This window comes from Theobroma cacao, chromosome 9 (genome assembly GCF_053813885.1).
Source record: "Theobroma cacao isolate CCN51 chromosome 9, ASM5381388v1, whole genome shotgun sequence".
Taxonomy (NCBI): domain Eukaryota; kingdom Viridiplantae; phylum Streptophyta; class Magnoliopsida; order Malvales; family Malvaceae; genus Theobroma; species Theobroma cacao.
Genome location: NC_142647.1, coordinates 47320240 through 47339539, shown reverse-complemented (window position 1 = coordinate 47339539; position 19300 = coordinate 47320240). Strand labels below are relative to the sequence as shown.

General features: G+C 33.3%; 2 protein-coding genes and 2 pseudogenes across 3 annotated transcripts; 3 read left to right on the top strand and 1 right to left on the bottom strand.

Moving 5' to 3' along the window:
• Positions 1-37: 37 nt before the first annotated feature.
• Positions 38-3513, bottom strand: LOC18590515 (receptor kinase-like protein Xa21). 2 transcript variants are annotated; one of them, XM_018127523.2, is made up of 2 exons: positions 664-3513; positions 38-457 (listed from the first exon to the last, which is right to left on the bottom strand). In XM_018127523.2, exons 1-2 carry the CDS (start codon positions 3422-3424, stop codon positions 48-50), a joined length of 3171 nt encoding a protein of 1056 aa, XP_017983012.2. In that variant the 5' UTR covers positions 3425-3513; the 3' UTR covers positions 38-47. The 2 variants fall into 2 exon arrangements, with proteins under 2 accessions (XP_017983012.2, XP_007016127.3); XM_007016065.3 differs by having other exon boundaries at positions 38-454.
• Positions 3514-5496: 1983 nt separating this feature from the next.
• On the top strand, positions 5497-7364 carry LOC18590514 (UDP-glycosyltransferase 71K1 pseudogene; annotated as a pseudogene).
• A 2503-nt stretch (positions 7365-9867) lies between these two features.
• On the top strand, positions 9868-11747 carry LOC18590513 (UDP-glycosyltransferase 71K1 pseudogene; annotated as a pseudogene).
• A 5249-nt stretch (positions 11748-16996) lies between these two features.
• On the top strand, positions 16997-18961 carry LOC18590512 (UDP-glycosyltransferase 71K1-like). Its single transcript, XM_007016062.3, has 2 exons — positions 16997-17147; positions 17254-18961. The coding sequence occupies exon 2, from the start codon at positions 17325-17327 to the stop codon at positions 18750-18752; it is 1428 nt and encodes a 475-aa protein (XP_007016124.3). The 5' UTR covers positions 16997-17147; positions 17254-17324; the 3' UTR covers positions 18753-18961.
• Positions 18962-19300: the final 339 nt, after the last annotated feature.

Sequence of the window (19300 nt, the reverse complement as noted above, 5' to 3'; positions counted from 1 at the left end):
ATGATTTTGGGTAGAAGAAAGAACTGAACTCCAGTCTAGAGATGTGCTTAGCTTTGTGTCCGAATTCGGGCCCCAAGGAATTTGTCCCTGATGAAATGCAATTCCTTAGCCGCATCGACGATGTCCATGCGATCTTTGGGTGATTCAACAGAACAAGCAATTCCAACTCTCAGTATGGAAATCAGGCACTCTTTCATTTTGGTTTCTCGCATGTGTGCTCTGCTTGGGTTTCTGCTGCTACTTGCATTCTCTTCTTCGTTATCCCCAGCTAGAAGTAATGGATCCACAACTTCATGTAATTGATCGGGCGATGCCAGCTTTGCGAAATGGTGCAGTGTTAGACCATCTTTGAACATGTCATCGGTAGGTCTCTTGCTTGTGTACATTTCCAGCAGGAGGATTCCAAAGCTGTACATGTCGCCGCTTGTTGTCGCCTCTGTTCCAATGCCATACTCTGCTAAAAATAGGAATTATTACCAGCTTAAATTTTGCCAAGAATTACAGTTCTAAGATGAAGAGCATTAATAATCCAGCTTCTATTCCAGTTAAGCTAAGGGTTGTCATTAATAGGAAAGAAAAAAAGAAAACTGCAGTGATAGCCACTGCTAAGACCCAGAGATGATTGGAAAGGAAAATATGCATTTAAGAAGTAGATAAATTTACCTGGCGCAGCATAACCAACAGTTCCCTTTAGATCGAGAGTGCTGGTAGAATATCCGGAAAATTTGTTCGTGGATTTTGGAAAAAACCTGGCTAATCCAAAATCTCCTAAGTGGGCGACCATGTCATGGTCAAGAAGAATGTTGCTTGGCTTCAAATCACAGTGAAATACCGGAACCTGGCAGTGATGATGGAGGTAATCAAGTGCACAGGCCACATCTATGGCGATGTTTAATCTTTGCAAAAAGTTCAAGATCTTTGGCTCTCTATGTGCGAGGGAGTCTGCTTCAGTTGGTGGATGCAGCCATCCTTCCAGGCTTCCATTTGGCATGAACTCATAGACAAGGGCTTTGAAAGCATTGCCTTGAAAATCAACGCTCGAACAAGCAGATATTATCTTGACAAGATTACGGTGCTTAAGATGACCCAGTGTTTTACATTCTGCAATGAAACTCTTGGAAGCTCTTGTTTCTTGGAGGTTCATCACTTTCACCGCGATAACTTGTTGCTCTTGGTTCTGATTAAACATTCCTCGATACACGGACCCAAAACTTCCTTGGCCAATCAAGTTGGCTGGAGAGAATCCGTTAGTAGCTTTGAGGAGTTGCTGATAAGAAATCCTTGGAATGGAAGTTCTCAGGGGGAATACAGATGAAGGCTCTGACAATACTTCTCTATTATTCCTCAGCCAGTAGAAAAGTAAAGAAAATGACAAGGAAAGAAATCCAAGAACCCCACAAACTATCAAGATTATTTTGAGTGAATGAGAAGTTCTCGATTTCTTCTGCTCATTGAAGTGGCACAATGGCAAATGCAGTTCAGCAATACCCCCACAAAGCTTATCATTCCCGATCAATGAAGTCGATGTTGCGTTACTGAACACTCCTTTTGATGGTACTTTCCCCTCGAAATGATTATAAGACAAGTTTAAGTACTTCAAGTAGGACAAGTTTTCAAGATATTCGGGAATTTGTCCGGAAAAGTTGTTGTGGGAGAGATCTAGCAGTGCAATGCTCCTCAAAGAACTCAGAGAGTCGGGGATACTCCCATAAAAATTATTATTTCCTAAATTGAGATTTTCCAAGCTTGTACAACCACCTAGGGCACTGGGAACTTGACCAGAGAGCTGGTTTCCGGATAAATCCAGGTTCAGGATATTCTTCAGGTTGCCTACTTCTGAAGGCAGGGAGCCTCTAAGGAGATTGTTGGACAATTCTAGGGAAGTTGAGAGGGTTGTTATACTAAAAATTGATCGGGGAACCACACCAGTAAGCCTATTGCCACTTAATACCATCCGCACCAAATTTTGACAATTGCCGAGCCCTGGAGGTATGCCGCCCTCTAACTCGTTGTAATATAAAGCAAGCACGTTTAGCCGCGTCAAATTTCCAAAAGAGGTTGGGATTCTCCCTGCTAATTTATTTTCACCCAAGGTGAGACCTTGCAAATTCTTAAGCTTACCAATGGCATGAGGTATGGGGCCAGTCAGTCGATTTTCCTCCAAACCTATTGAAATTAGATTTACAAGATTTGCTATCCCTGAAGGAATGGTGCCGGTTACTCGATTAGTACCTAAATGGATTACAGTAATCATGGTTGAAAGGTTGGTTAGAGAATTTGGCAGCATCCCTCCAAATTGATTATCAGCTAAACTAAGTGTATCCAGATTGCTACAGTTAGTTAAGGATGTTACAAAATCTAGATCACCAACTAACCCACTACCTAAATTATTATTTTCCATATTTACCCATGTCATATTTATGCGGCTAAAATCAATTGATACTTTACCTGTGAAAAAGTTATCGGAAACGTCGAGCTCCTCAAGCTTTGAAGCATTGGATAATGACTCCGGTAGAGTCCCAGAGAAATTATTAATCCCAATATAAATTTTTTTAACGTTTACAAGTGTGAAGCCTAAGTCGTCAGGGAGGCTCCCATGGAACTGATTACTTGGTAGACTAAACATCTCTATGGAAGAGATGTTATAAATTGGAGGAGGAAGTAAGCCAAAGAAATTATTCTGGTCCAGTGTAAGATTAACTAACCTTTTTAGCTGGCCCAACGTATCAGGAAGTCTCCCTTGCAAACGGTTCACGCCTACATTAAGAAGACGTAGACTTGAAAGGTTCCCTAATGAAACTGGCAGTTGCCCAGTTAGGAAGTTGGTGTCAATTCCTAGTTTCTCCAGCTTCAATAAATTGCCAAACTCTGCCGGGATATTCCCGACAAGGCTGTTCTGTCCGGCTACAAGATGAACGAGTTTAGAGCAACGGGACAAATTGGCAGGTAATGTTCCCCCAAAGGAATTATTTCTCAACATTAAAATTTTAAGCCTGGACAGACGACCAATTTCAGGAGGAATTCCACCAGACAAGAGGTTGTGTCGAAGGTCGATGAACCTAAGAAAGCTGAGATTCCCTATATAGGGTGACAAGGAGCCTCTCAAATTTTGGTTCTTTAAGTCCAATTGGGTGACCCTTTGATTCTTACGACCACATGTTACGCCCCTCCATCGGCACAAGGACACAGAGTTGTTCCATGAGCTTGTGACTCCAAGCGGGTCATGAATTTGAGACTTAATCGCTAGTAAGGCCTGGCGATCTCTCTCATATTCTCTGAAACTGGTTATTGTGATTCCGTTGGTCGAGCTTGGAAAACTACCGGCTAGCAACAAACATATCCACCATTGTAGAATTGCCACTCTGCTGAATGAGAAAAGAGTGCTTCCAATCCGCATGCTGACGGGCAAGCAAGATACTGCCATGTCCCGAACCAGAAACGCTATAATTGTTATCGAACTGCACCACAAGAAAAGGCTGGTGGGGACTAATTCCTTGAATTTTTGTGGCTTGATCGAGTAAACAAAGGTGCTCAATTCCTCCTCTTCACTTGGCACATTTTATAGTATAAAGTTTAGCCATAGTCGGGACCACCTGCAACATATTTTCTGTTTATCAATAAAATAATCAGACAGAGTATTCAAAGTCTTCAAATATAGCCAATTAGCCACTGGTATGAACAGGAGCAGCGACGGTGAAATCTTCAGAATTGCTCAAAAGTTGTCAAAGAGCAAACGTGTCTTAGATATTATCAATGGACCAATTGTTTCAAAAGTGGAAATACTGTTAATGGACTTGAAGATCTAATTGTCATATCTGCTTCCATGTTTAGGTGAAACAACTGGTTGCTTTCTGGGGTTTTTAGTAACTTCTGTGCTCGGAAAGTGATCGGAGCCTAGCAAAACATAAAATTCTATGTACATATAACAAACAGGAATTATAAATAATCATGAAAGTGTTGACATTTTCACAAAAACGCATTGATACCTTAGTCTTCCAATATAGAACGTTGTATTAAATTCTAGGAGGAGCATGCTGGCTATGCACTAACCAACCTCTGATAATTAATTTTAGCGGAATGCCTAAGTGTGCCAACTCGAACTAGGAGACAACGACCGCTAAGTTTAGTTTTGTGACGTATTGACTTGTAAATTGTGTTGGTCATGGCGGTGCAAGAAGGTCACAAGGCCTCCCCGTGTCCCATGGGTTAACCCAGTCCAAGTAAACCCCCCCAAGAGTCATCCGGTCAATCACCAGCAACCATGAAACGTTCATTAGTGCAACTTGTCTGCCACTTCAGTAACAGTTTTTATCAACTAAGATTGATAATTGAGTAAATTGAGTTTCATCGATGTCTTTACTATTTATTTATTTATTTATTAAGGTAAGTATTTATTAAATCAAATTGAAAATGTTAATAAATGGGATTGATAAGTAATCAATTTCTTTTTTTGGTTGTCTTAAAATTATATAAATTTTATATATATTTACTTTTTTTTTGAACATTGATAACTCTTTTCTTTGATGCTTAATTAATGAATTTTTCCATATCTCATGATGAAAAGCATTAATAAAGTTGATGTTATCATTACTTAGTTAATAATTTCTCCATAGTTTGACTTGACCAAGAGTGTGGTAGGCTTTCTGAACTTGTTTAAAAGGAATCCAATGAGTATGGGATTCATGCAATTCCGGTTAGTGATGTGAATGAAAAGATTTATATTTGATGCATTGATAATATATATAAGTTTTATATACGATTAGATCATTATAAAATTTCACTTCATTAATAAGTAAAAATAAAAAATTTTAAGATTTTGAAAATAACTATTAATTTTTTTAAATTTTTAATAAATAAAAATGAAAAAGACTGTTTTCATCTTTGGCTTAGAAGTTAAAGTGAAAAAAATTGAAAATCACTTTTTTATAATTTTTTTTGCAAATGGAGATAAAAAGATTTTTTTTGAAAAAAAAAATTAACAACATTGTAAATTTCAAATTTGTTAATGTACCCAAAAAGAATTTTAACACTTGATTCACATTTTTTTTAATTTTCTCTTCTCTAATTTTTTATTAACTTGAGAGGATATAATAAATTTTGGTTGTAGGAATAGCTAATGGCAATTATTCAAAATATATTTTTTCTTTTTTTTTTCTCTCTCTATTACCAATCATGAGTTACATGTGTTTTTCACCGAAATATTTAAGAAGGTTATTATTAAGGTTGTCATGATTTTTAATTAATTAAGATTGTCATTAAAGATAGGAAATAATATATTGACTCGAAAGCTCCAAAATTCCACCTAAACCACATTAATGTACCTGAAGAAAAAAAATGCTACCACATTTTATTTTCATTTTCCATTCTTTTATTTTTTTTAATCTTGTTTGTGAGTGGAAATTTAGCAAGAAAAAACACCAAAGAAAAGATTTTTCCGATGTGCGTGGGGCATACTCTACTCAAATCACCACAACTTAAAACAAGAAGCTTAGAATACAAACATAGTCACAAATTCAAGCAAATATCTTCAGCCAGTTGGACAGCAATTGGGTTCTGCTATCCTTCCCTCTACAGGTTAGTCGTTATAGCCTCGACTCTGCTCATTCGCCCATTTCACTTTCATTTGAGTTGTTGGATCGTTCTGGAAGCACTGCCTTGGTTGGTCTGGTCTCTTCCAGGGTATATTACAACGTTAAGGACGTATTAAATAGGACTACGGGAGGAGAAAGAAAGATCAAACAAGCTGAGAGATGAAGAAAATAGAGCTCATATTCATTCCAATACCAGGAACCGGCCACTGGGCCTCAACTATTGAATTTGCGAAGCGCCTGATCCATCACGATGATCGAATTTGGGTTACTATTCTTTCGATGACGTGGTTTTCACCTGCTTTCGTGGATGCATACACCAAATCGCATGATGCTTCGCGACCTGATCGAATCCAACTCATTGACCTCCCTCAAGTAGATCCTCCTTCCTTTGATCTTTTGAAGTCACTAGAAGGCTACATTTATGCATTCATTGAGAGCTACATCCCTGCTGCCAGAAATGCTGTCAGAAATATTGTGTCACTGGAATCTAGCTCGGGTTCTGGCCGAGTCGCAGGATTAGTTCTTGATTTCTTTTGTGCGCCCATGATTGATATTGCAACTGAATTGGGTCTTCCTTCTTATATATACTATGCCTCAAATGCAGCGTCCCTGGGTCTCATGCTGTACCTACCAACCCGACATAGCCAGAACAGCTCAGGATTTGAAATCACGGATCCTGAACAGTTGATCCCAGGATTTGTCAATCCTGTTCCTCTTTGTGTTCTGCCTTCACCGTTGTTTAACAAGGATGGAGGTTACACGACATTTATCAAGGTTGCTGAAAGGTTGAAGGATGCCAAAGGTATCATGGTAAATACGTTTGAAGGCATTGAGCCTAGTGCCCTTAACTATTTTCTCAATGGCCCAAACCCTCCAATTTATCCCGTTGGACCAGTGATTGACCTCAATGCTCTGCCTCACCCTAAGTTGGACCTGGATCAACGCAACAAGGTCATGACGTGGCTTGATGATCAGCCTCAATCATCAGTGATATTTCTTTGCTTTGGAAGCATGGGAAGCTTTGGAGCACCCCAACTCAAAGAAATAGCACTGGGGCTAGAGCAGAGTGGATACAGATTCTTATGGTCCTTGCGTTTTTCATCACCACTACAAAGTGATGCCGCACTAACTGACAAGAATACTGAGGAGACGTTACCAGAAGGATTCCTGGAGAGGATCCAGGGTAGAGGGATGATATGTGGGTGGGCGCCGCAGGTGGAGGTTCTTGCCAACAAGGCAATAGGGGGATTTGTATCGCATTGTGGTTGGAACTCAATCCTGGAAAGCTTGTGGTTTGGTGTGCCAATTGTAACGTGGCCTATGCATGCTGAACAACAGCTCAATGCGTATCTGATGAAGGAACTCGGATTAGCAGTAGTGATGAGGTTGGATTATAGGTTAGGTACAAGTGATCTTGTGATGGCAGATGAGGTAGAGAAAGGTGTTCGGCTGGTTATGGATGGTGGCAGTGAGGTGAGAAAGAAAGTGAAAGAAATGGCAGAGATGGCTAGGAAGTCTGTTATGAAAGATGGATCCTCATTCATTTCAATGGGAAGATTGATAGAGGATATGGTAGGCAGCAACTGACATTTTGGCTACTTATGGTTCTACTTGTATGTCAGTTTATTCTCTATTGTTTAAGAAAAGAAGACTTAAAACTTACTATTCTTCTCTTTGTAATGCATTTTGTTCTGATCCCAATGAGCAGCAGTAGTCATTCCTGCTAATCAGCTTATTGGCTTTTATGCAAGTACAAACTACTGTTCAATTCGACCCCTATGCCTTTTTATAATGTTTCTTTCATTTCACTATGTTAAACAATTAAGTTTCTAAGCATTGTTTGGTTTCCAACAAGGATCGATTACTTCAAAAAGATATAAAAGCATGGAAAAACTTAATTTATTTAACACTAATATTTCCTATAGGGGTAAAAAAGAGTAAGTGTAACAAAAATATTATATGATTAAGTGGGAAAAAATATTATGGATCTCAAGATTTTGAATTTATAAGTAATGGTCTTCCTCTATCTAATTGGTGTATTTTGGATTAAAAATATGAGCTTGTAACATATTACACTTTCTTAGGATTAAAACATTTCAATAATAATATTTTGTATAATACATATAAATATTAACTTTTTAACATTAAAAATTATATAATTTGTCAATGTGGTAACAGAATTTTAAAAAATATACAAAAATAATAAAATTGAAGCATTCTTCTCTTACTTTTTTTTTCTCTTTCACCACGCATAAGTTTCATTTGCTTTTCATTGAAATATTTAAGAAGGTTGTTATTAAGGTTGTCATGTTTTTTAATTAATTACGATTGTCATTAAAGATAGGAAATAATATTGCATCCTTAATCTTATGGAAGTCCTTGTTAGAACCATTATTTCCACCACTAATAGCTAAACTCAAAAGCTCCAAAATTCCACCTAGACCACATTAATGTAGTCAAAGAAAAAAAAAACACATTTTATGCATATACAATATGATATGCTCGTCATAAAGAGGAAGAATCTACTTAATTACATTACAATAGTATAAAAAATACAGGTGCAAAAAAATTAATTTTAAGTCTATTTTTTATAGTTGATGTGTATTTGTTAAATGGTTTATATTTGATATACCGTTATTATGTAATATTTATATGCTAACAGTTAATGATTTTTTTTCAAAAGTACACCTAACACTTAATTATAACATGTCGTTTTATAATGATAAAAAAATAAAAATTCAAAAATTTTTAAAATAAATATATTTTAAATTATGAATATTAATTTATTGTTCAGAATTATCAATGTTTAAATTTATTTATTATTATTTACTGACAAATATATAAGTACCATATATTAATAGTATCTTAAATACAAACTCAAATAGTCAAATTTAATGATTGATTTTAAATAATTTTGACCTTTCTACTTTTTCATTTTTTATTTTAAATAATGATTGATTTTTCATTTTTCATTTTTAAAATAAATATTTTGAGACTTGTCTGATATCAACACGAACACACACAAAAAAAAAAATTCCAATGATATACAAGGTGGGGCAAATTTTTTGTAAATTTATTTTAATAAACATTTAAATATATTAATTAAAAGATTAATATGTTAATAATCAAAATCGAGTATTTACACACTCTAATATTCGCTGGTGCATAATACGTCAGAAAAAAATCAAATACCAATATTAGGAACCGCCCTACCATTCCTAATTATACTGATGCGAAGACCGTGCCGCTACTCAAACATGAATTTCTATTTCCCTGTTTTTTTTTTTTTTGTGATAAGTTGATTAATTCACCTAATTTAGTATTTGCTAGAAACTCGTCTTGATTGAGAATTGAACTGTCCCTAGACTACGAAATCTAGAAGTACTCCTGCCCCATCTTTATATATGTCAGCAAAGGCCAATCACTCCCTTAAACTTCTATCAGGTTTTTATGATAAAAATGTTGGTGCAAATGAGGTTTTGTTGAAATTTAAAAAGAATTATTAAAATTTACTTCAAAACCTCACTTATAATAGACGTTATCTTTTAAAATATATTTTGTTTTCACAATTCGATATATTAAGGAGAATTATGTGAATAGTTTTAAAATACAATGAAATTAACGTCTAATTTCATCTTGTACTTATGAGAATAGACTGCTAGACATATCAAAATGTCGCAAAGTTATTTTACTTCTTTTGAAAAAATGATAGGAAATATATTTATTTTTTAAATTTTATTCAAAACATAACACTTTACTTATTCTTAGATTTTTTACTCTTATCTTATTTGTTTGGTGGGTCAAAATGATTGACTACAAGTCCTTTATATAGACTTTCAAGTGTCTCTTTTTTAAAAGTATAATCCTTTTAGTAAAGCACTTCTATCACACCTTTACATGTTGCAAGACACAAACTTTGAATAAAAAAATTATTCAAATAATTACTTTATGAAAAGATAACCATTGGTATGACATAACTTTTGAGTTATAATATAAAAAAATAACTTTTTATATTCAAACTTTTAAGTATTAATATTTTTCAATTTTTTCATAATTTTTAAATTTAAAATTATTTTTTTAACATGTCATTTTACCAAGAGACATAACTTTTTATTTAAAAAATCAGTTACAATATTTACATAACCTTTCAATTGAAATAACTTCTCAATAATCATAACTTTTCACTTGAAAAAATACAAATTTTCATTTTCCGATGTGCGTGGGGCATACTCTACTCAAGTCACCACAACTAAGATAAGAAGTTCAGAATACAACCATAGTCACAAATTCAAGCAAATATCTTCAGCAGGTTGGACAGCAATTGGGTTCTGCTATCCTTTCCTTTACAGGTTAGTCGTTATAATCTCGACTCTGCTCATTTGCCCATTTCACTTTCATGTGAGTTGTTGGATCGTTCTGGAAGCACTGCCTTGGTTGGTCTGGTCTCTTCCAGGGTGTATTACAACGTTAAGGACGTATTAAATAGGACTACGGGAGGAGAAAGAAAGATCAAACAAGCTGAGAGATGAAGAAAATAGAGCTCATATTCGTTCCAATACCAGGAATCGGCCACTTGGCCTCAACTATTGAATTTGCGAAGCGCCTGATCCATCACGATGATCGAATTTGGATTACTATTCTTTCGATGACGTGGTTTTCACCTGCTTTCGTGGATGCATACACCAAATCGCTTGATGCTTCGCGACCTGATCGAATCCAACTCATTGACCTCCCTCAAGTAGATCCTCCTTCCTTTGATCTTTTGAAGTCACCAGAAGGCTACATCTATGCATTCATTGAGAGCTACATCCCTGCTGTCAGAAATGCTGTCAGAAATATTGTGTCACTGGAATCTAGCTCGGGTTCAGGCCGAGTCGCAGGATTAGTTCTTGATTTGTTTTGTGCGCCCATGACTGATATTGCAGCTGAATTGGGTCTTCCTTCTTATATATACTTAACCTCAAATGCAGCGTTCCTGAGTCTGATGCTGTACCTACCAACCCGACATAACCAGAACAGCTCAGAATTTGAAATCACGGATCCTGAACAGTTGATCCCAGGATTTGTCAATCCCGTTCCTGTTTGTGTTCTGCCTTCACCAGTGTTTAACAAGTATGGAGGTTACACGACATTTATCAAGGTAGCTGAAAGGTTGAAGGATGCCAAAGGTATCATGGTAAATACGTTTGAAGACATTGAGCCTAGTGCTCTTAACTATTTTCTCAATGGCCCAAACCCTCCAATTTATCCAGTTGGACCAGTGATTGACCTCAAGGCTCTGCCTCACCCTGAGTTGGACCTGGATCAACGCAACAAGGTCATGACGTGGCTTGATGATCAACCTCAATCATCAGTGATATTTCTTTGCTTTGGAAGCATGGGGAGCTTTGGAGCACCCCAAGTCCAAGAAATAGCACTGGGGCTAGAACAGAGTGGATACAGATTCTTATGGTCCTTGCGTTTTTCATCACCACTACAAAGTGATGCCGCACTACTTGACAAGAATACTGAGGAGACGTTACCAGAAGGATTCCTGGAGAGGATCCAAGGTAGAGGGATGATATGTGGGTGGGCGCCGCAGGTGGAGGTTCTTGCCAACAAGGCAATAGGGGGATTTGTATCGCATAGTGGTTGGAACTCAATCCTGGAAAGCTTGTGGTTTGGTGTGCCAATTGTAACGTGGCCTATGTATGCTGAACAACAGCTCAATGCGTATCTGATGAAGGAACTCGGATTAGCAGTAGTGATGAGGTTGGATTATAGGTTAGGTACAAGTGATCTTGTGATGGCAGATGAGGTAGAGAAAGGTGTTCGGCTGGTTATGGATGGTGGCAGTGAGGTGAGAAAGAAAGTGAAAGAAATGGCAGAGATGGCTAGGAAGTCTGTTATGAAAGATGGATCCTCATTCATTTCAATGGGAAGATTGATAGAAGATATGATAGGCAGCAACTGACATTTTGGCTACTTATGGTTCTACTTGTATATCAGTTTATTCTCTATTGTTTAAGAAAGAAGACCTAAACTTACTTTTCTCCTGTTTATAATGCATATTGTTCTGATCCCAATGAGCAGCAGTAGTCATTTCTGCTGATCAGCTTATTGGCTTTTACGCAAGTACAAACTAATGTTCAATTCGATCTCTATGCCTTTTTATAATGTTTCTTTCATTTCACCATGTAAAACAATTAAGTTTCTAAGCATTGTTTGGCTTCTAACGAGGGGAGATTACTTCAAAAAGATATCAAAGCATGGAAAAACTTAATTTATTTAACACTAATATTTCAGATACGGGTGAAAGAGTAATTGTAACAAAAATATTATATGATTAAGTGGGAAAAAATATTATGGATCTCACGTTAGATAAAAATGATAAAGATTTTGAACCTATAAGTAACGCTCTTCCTCTATCTAATTGGTATATTTTGGATTAAAAATATAAGTTTGTAACATAGTACACTTTCTTAGGATTAGAACATTTCAATAATAATATTTTGTATAATATATATAAATAAATATTAACTTTTTAACATTGAAAATTATATAATTTGTCAATGTTGTAAAAGAATTTTAAAAAATATAAAAAAATAATAAAATTAAAGCATTCTTCTCTTACCTTTTTTTTTCTCTCTCACCACACATAAATTTCATTTGCTTTTCATTCAAATATTTAAGAAGGTTGTCATGTTTTTTAATTAATTAAGATTGTCATTAAAGATAGGAAATAATATTGCATCCTTAATCTTATGGAAGTCCTTGTTATTATAACCATTATTTCCACCACTAATAGCTAAACTCAAAAGCTCCAAAATTCCACCTAGACCACATTAATGTGCTCAAAGAAAAAAAACACACATTTTATGTATATACAATATGATATGCTCTTCATAAAGAGGGAGAACACTAAAATAGTGTAAAAAATACCGGTGTAAAAAAATTAATTTTTTATTTATAATAGTTGACGTGCATTTGTTAAATGGTTTATATTTGATATACCGTTATTATGAAATATTTATACACTAACACTTAATGATTTTTTTTAAAGTATACCTAACACTTAATTATAACATGTCATTTTATAATAATAAAAAAATTCAAAAATTTTGAAAATAAATATATTTTAAATTATCAATATTAATTTATTATTCAGAATATATAAGTACCATATATAGCAGAATCTTAAATACAAACTCAAATAGTCAAATTTAATGATTGATTTTAAATAATTTTGACTTTTCTACTTTTTCATTTTTTGTTTTAACTAATGATTGATTTTTCATTTTTCATTTCTAAAATAAATAATTTTAGACTTGCCTGATATCAACACACACGCACACAAAAAAAAGTTCCAATGATTTACAAGGTCGAGCAAATTTTTTGCAAATTTATTTTAATGGACATCTAAATATATTAATTAAAAAGATTAATATGTTAATAATCAAAATCGAGTATTTACACACTCTAATATTCGCTGGTGCATAATACGTCAGAAAAAATCAAATGCCAATATTAGGAACCGTCCTACCATTACTAACGAGGGGTTGGACAGAGTAAGGTTTTGGGGAGATAATGGTAAGGTTTTTGAGTTTCAGAGAGAACCTGATTGATGTTGGCTGCACAGAAGATCCGTGCTACTACCTGCCTGGACCTTCCTGCCATTGATCTCCACATTTCTTCTGGTTTTAGGAACTTCGAAGCTATGTAAATGTGCAAAACCCTAATCCATAATCTTTGAGAGGTTTTTGCTTTGGCCTTTGTTTTTTTTCTTTTTTTTCAGTGGATCAAATTACCCGAATTCCAAGTCTTGAAGAATGGGTTATGCAACATCTTATTAGGGCCCATGTTATAACTAATAAAATTATTTTTAAAAAATAAAAAATCTATTAAATGGGTTGATTTTTTTTTTGGAAAAATGGGCTAATATTATCAATAACTAGCAATATACTAACCATAATTACTCTAATTTTATCAAACAGTTTAAAAAATAAAAAAATTATTTTGGGGTCACTAAAGATATATAATAAATAAAATTGTATTGAAAGCAGTATAATTATTTTATTCTATTAATTTTAATATATATCTTTGTTACTTAAATTTTGCAATATGCATTCTAGAACGCATTGGTTTCTTTGAATAAAAATGATATATTGATAAAATTCTAAGTAACAATGCAACATTGTAATTTATATTTGAGAATTATATAATAATTTATTTATTTTTAAAAATTAAAATTATAAAAAATAAAATCTACGTAACAGAAAAAAGAAGAATATGACAAGTAAAAAATAGAATCCACATGTGACATAATAAAAAAGAAAGACAAAGAATATGATTGATGATTTGTATAAATTTATAAAAGAAAATCTATAAAGATTTAAAAAATATGAATAAATAGAATATGATTTATGGTTTGTAAAGATTTATGAAAAAAATTTATAAAGATTTAAAACATATGAATAAATAAAATGTAAATAAATAAATAAAAATAATAATATAAATGAAAAAAATAAAAAAATTAAAATTAAATTAAACATCTAAAATTATTTTGTTATCATTTATTTGAATTAATTATTAAAAAAAAGTTTTAGGGGTCATTAAAAAAATTTAAAAAGTTCATATAGTATGTAAAAAGTTTTTTAAATTTTGGGGGGCGGCTCCACCCCTGGTAAATAGCAATAGAATAATATTTTAGCTTTGTGGCCAAATAATATTTTAGCTTTGGTAAATTGCACACGGGCCACTTTCTACTTGTTTTTTTTTTTCTTTCTTTTTTGCCTCTTTTTTCTCCTTCTAAGTGGGTAAAGGAAGAAGCCCCTATGGGACTTCTTTTTACTTATGTTATAGATTATTCTGATGCGAATACTGTGCCACTGCTCAAATATGAATTTCTATTTCCTTGTGTTTTTTTTATGATAAGTTGATTAATTCACCTAATTTAGTATTTGCTAGAAACTCGTCTTGATTGAGAATTGAACTGTCTCTAGACTACGAAATCTAGAAGTACTCCTGCCCCATCTTTATCTATGTTAGCAAAGGCCAATCACTCCCCTAAACTTCTCACAGGTTTTTGTGATAAAAATGCTGATGTAAATGGTGTTTTATTGAAATTAAAAGAGAATCGATAAAATTGACTTCAAGATGTGACTTACAATAGATGTTATCTTTTAAGCTATATTTTATCTCTACAATTCAATAAATTAAAGAGAATTATGCGAATAGTTTTAAGATACAATGAAATCAACATTCAATTTTATTTTACACTTACGAGAATAGACTGCTAGACACATTTGAAGGTTGTAAAGTTATTTGATTTTATTTTGAAAAAATATAAGAAATATAATTACTTTTTAAATTTTATTTAAAACATAACACTTCACTTACTCTTAGATTTTTTTTCTCTTATCTTGTTTGTTTGGTGTGTCAAAATGATTAGTTACAAGTCCTTTATATAAACTTTCAAGTGTCTCTTCTTTTAATAATGCAATTCTTTCATTAAAGCACTTCTATCTTAAACATCCGTGCATGTTGCAAGACACAAACTTTAAATAAAGAATTTTTTTTAAATAATTACTTTATGAAAAAATAATCATGGATATGACATAATTTTTGAGTTATAATATAAAAAGATAGCTTTTCATATTCAAACTTTTAAGTATTGATATTTTTCAATTGTCTCATAATTTTTAAATTTAAAATTATTTTTTTAAAATGCCATTTTATCAAGAGATATAACTTTTCATTTGAAAAATCAATTACAATTTAATAGTTACAATATTTACATAACCTTTCAATTGAAATAACTTTTCAATAATCATAACTTTTCATTTAAAAAAAAATACAAAATTTCATTTACAACTTTACATATGAAAAGATAATTTTTTTTTTATTTTGAAAATACATCAATAGATATTAATATCTGTAGGAGACACTTTCAACCCCAGTTGCAAGGCAGGTAGACGATGATAATGACATCCCTGCTAAAATATTAATGCCTACATATCCGATTCAAACACCTACTTTTCCTATCTATGCTTTTCTTAAATGACATAGGAAACTTATTCTCCTATTTGTCTAGCATTTGTTGATATTTATATTCTATTTCTTTAGGAATATTATTTTTCTTATTAGCCACTCAGAGGGTGGACATGATTAGTAACCGAAACATGAAGGAATGCATACAAAAAGATCATAATCCTCCACTCACCTAAAACAAAATTGACGACATCAGAAACCTGTTACCTGCGTAAGAAATACTCTAATGGTACGTTTGATTGGCGGAATAGACAGGAATGGAATAGAATAGTTATTATGTGAGAATAGAATGAGGTAGAAATAGAATAGAATAGTTATTACTTAGTTTGGTATGACAAAGGAAATGAGACAGGAATAATTATTATGACTTATTATAGTGTTTGGTTGGTAACAATAATTTTGGAATAAGAAAGGAATAGAAAATAAAAAGATAAAAACATCATTTATTATTTATGTGATATTTTATTTTTATTAGATTTTTTAAATATTAATAATCTAGAATTTAATTAAAATATTAATAATTAATCATTTAAATATTAACATTTATTTAATTTAAATATTATTATGATTAATTTTTATTTTATTTTATTTTTAAAATATTAATAATTGATAATTTATTTAAAATATTAATAATTGATAATTTATTTAAAATATTAATAATTGATAATTTCAATATTAATATTTATTTATAATTTAATTATTTATATTTTAAAATATTAATATTTTATTTAATTTAAATATTATGATGATCAATTATTTTATTTTATTTTATTTTTGAAAATTAATAATTGATTATTTATTTAAAATATTAATAATAGATAATTTAAATATTAATATTTTATTTAATTTAAATATTATTATGATTAATTTTTTATTTTATTTTTTAAATATTAATAATTGGTAATTTATTTAAAATATTAATAATTGATGATTTAATTATTAATATTGTTTATCTAATTTAAATGATATTATGTTTATTTATTTTTAATTTATTTTGTTTTTAAATAGGAATAATTTATAATTTATTTTATTAATAATTGATAATTTAAATATTAATATTTTATTTATAATTTAATATTAATATTTTATTAAAAGTTGGAATCAAGTGAGAGAAAGAGGAGAGAGAGAAAAATAATATTTTATACCAATAAAGTTATAAATTTTCAAACTTGTAAGAGGTATTTTTGTCTTTATTAATTTTTTGAATTTATTCCTCAATCATGAAATAGCTAATACCATGGAGGAGGGTGTTATTAGCTATTCCTTGGTTTTGAAAGATTTTGAAGAATAGTCATTCCTATGAAATGGCTATTCCTTGAATAATTTTTCAACCAAACAAAGAAACTAAAATTTTTTGAGAATAAAAGCCATTCCCCCAACCAAACATGCTATAAGTTTCCACTACAGCTAAGATAAAAAGCTTATAATAGTCAGAAAATAAAGCACATATCTTTAGCAAGCTGCACAGCGATTTGGTTCTGCTATCCTTTTCGTTAAAGTGGAGTCATAATAGTCTCAACAGAACAGGTGCATACTTTCATTCATTTCTCTGTTCATTCGCCCTTTTCACTTTTCATGTAAGTTTTTGGATTTGTGCTTGAAGCACTGCTTTGGTTGGTCTGGTCCCTTCCAGGGTACAATACAACATAAAGGCAGATTAAATAGGACTACAGGCCGAGAAAGGAAGATCAAACGAGCTGAGAGATGAAGAAAGTAGAGCTCATATTCATTCCAACACCAGGAATCGGCCACTTGGTCTCAACTATTGAGTTTGCAAAGCGCCTGATCCACCAGGATGATCGAATTTGGATCACTGTTCTTTCAATGAAGTGGTCTCCAAGTGCTTCAGTGGATGCATACACCAAATCGCTTGTTGCTTCGCAACCTGATCGAATCCAACTCATTGACCTCCCTCAAGTAGATCCTCCTTCCTTAGATCTTCGGAAGTCGGCAGAAAACTACATCTATGCATTCATTGAGAGCTACATCCCTCCTGTTAGGGATGCTGTCAGAAATATTGTGTCACTGAGATCTAGCTCGGATTCGGGCCGAGTTGCAGGATTAGTTCTTGATTTCTTTTGTGCCCCCATGATTGATATTGCGACTGAATTGGGTCTTCCTTCTTATATATACTTAACCACAAATACAGCGTTCCTGGGTCTCATGCTGTACCTACCAACCCGACATAGCCAGAACAGCTCAGAATTTGAAATCACGGATTCTGAACAGTTGATCCCAGGATTTGTCAATCCTGTTCCTCTTTGTGTTCTGCCTTCAGCTGTGTTTAACAAGTATGGAGGTTACACCGCATACGTCAAGGTTGCTGAAAGGTTTAAGGATGCCAAAGGTATCATTGTAAATACGTTTGAAGCGATTGAGCCTTGTGCTCTTAACTATTTTCTCAATGGCCCAAACCCTCCAATTTATCCAGTTGGACCAGTAATTGACCTCAATGCTCTGCCTCACCCAGAGTTGGACCTGGATAAACGCAGCAAGGTCATGACATGGCTTGATGATCAACCTCAATCATCAGTGATATTTCTTTGTTTTGGAAGCATGGGGTGCTTCGGAGCACCCCAAGTGAAAGAAATAGCACTTGGGCTAGAGCAGAGTGGGTACAGATTCTTATGGTCCTTGCGTATGCCACCACCATCACAAAATGATGACACCTTAATTTACAAGAATCCTGAGGAAATGTTACCAGAAGGATTCCTGGAAAGGATCCAAGGGAGAGGGATAATATGTGAGTGGGCGCCGCAGGTGGAGGTTCTCGCCAATAAGGCAATAGGAGGGTTTGTATCTCATTGTGGTTGGAACTCAATCCTGGAAAGCTTGTGGTTTGGTGTGCCAATTGTAACATGGCCAATGTATGCTGAACAACAGCTCAATGCGTATCTGATGAAGGAACTCGGATTAGCAGTAGTGATGAGGTTGGATTATAGGAGAGGTAGAAGTGATCTTGTCATGGCAGAAGAGATAGAGAAAGCTATTCAGCTGGTTATGGATGGTGGTAGTGACTTGAGAAAGAAAGTGAAAGAAATGGCAGAGATGGCTAGGAAGGCTGTTATGAAAGGTGGATCCTCGTTCATTTCAATTGGAAGATTGATAGAGGATATGATAGGCAGCAACTGACATGTTGGCTACTTTGGTTCTACTGGTATATCAGTTTATTCTCTATTGTTTAAGAAAAGAAGACTTAAAAACTTACTATTCTCCTCTTTATAATGCATTTTGTTTTGAATCCCAATGAGCAGCTGTAGGCATTCCTGCTAATCTGCTTATGGTTGTTGATTTAAGTACAAACTACTTTTCAATTATCTGATCCCTATGCCTTTTTATAATGTTTCTTTCATTTCACTATGTTAAACAATTAAGTTTCTAAGCATTGTTTTGTTTCCACCAAGGAGAGATTGCTCAAAAAAGATATAAAAGCATGTGCCAACTTAATTTGTTTAGCACTAATATTGTTATTTTCTTTCATTACAATTAACCTTTATGGTTTGTAGCTCATCAACACAACTACTTTCATATGGCACCAAAGAATCAATACCTTCAAAATTTTATTGAAACCAGGAATTGTGCAGAAAAGTTGGTATATGGCTGTTGTAATGCAGCCTCTGTTTTGGGTATGGCAAACAGGCAAGAATAGAGGCTTGTGGTGATTATGGTGACAGCCATAC

What these genes read in the sequence shown, in the direction of transcription:
- LOC18590515 (XM_018127523.2), bottom strand. Translation starts at nt 3,424, where the DNA reads ATGGCAGTATCTTGCTTGCCCGTCAGCATGCGGATTGGAAGCACTCTT. An exon ending in TGTTGGTTATGCTGCGCCAG is followed by an intron (nt 458 to 663) that starts GTAAATTTATCT and finishes TCCTATTTTTAG; the next exon opens with CAGAGTATGGCATTGGAACA.
- LOC18590512 (XM_007016062.3), top strand. Translation starts at nt 17,325, where the DNA reads ATGAAGAAAGTAGAGCTCATATTCATTCCAACACCAGGAATCGGCCAC.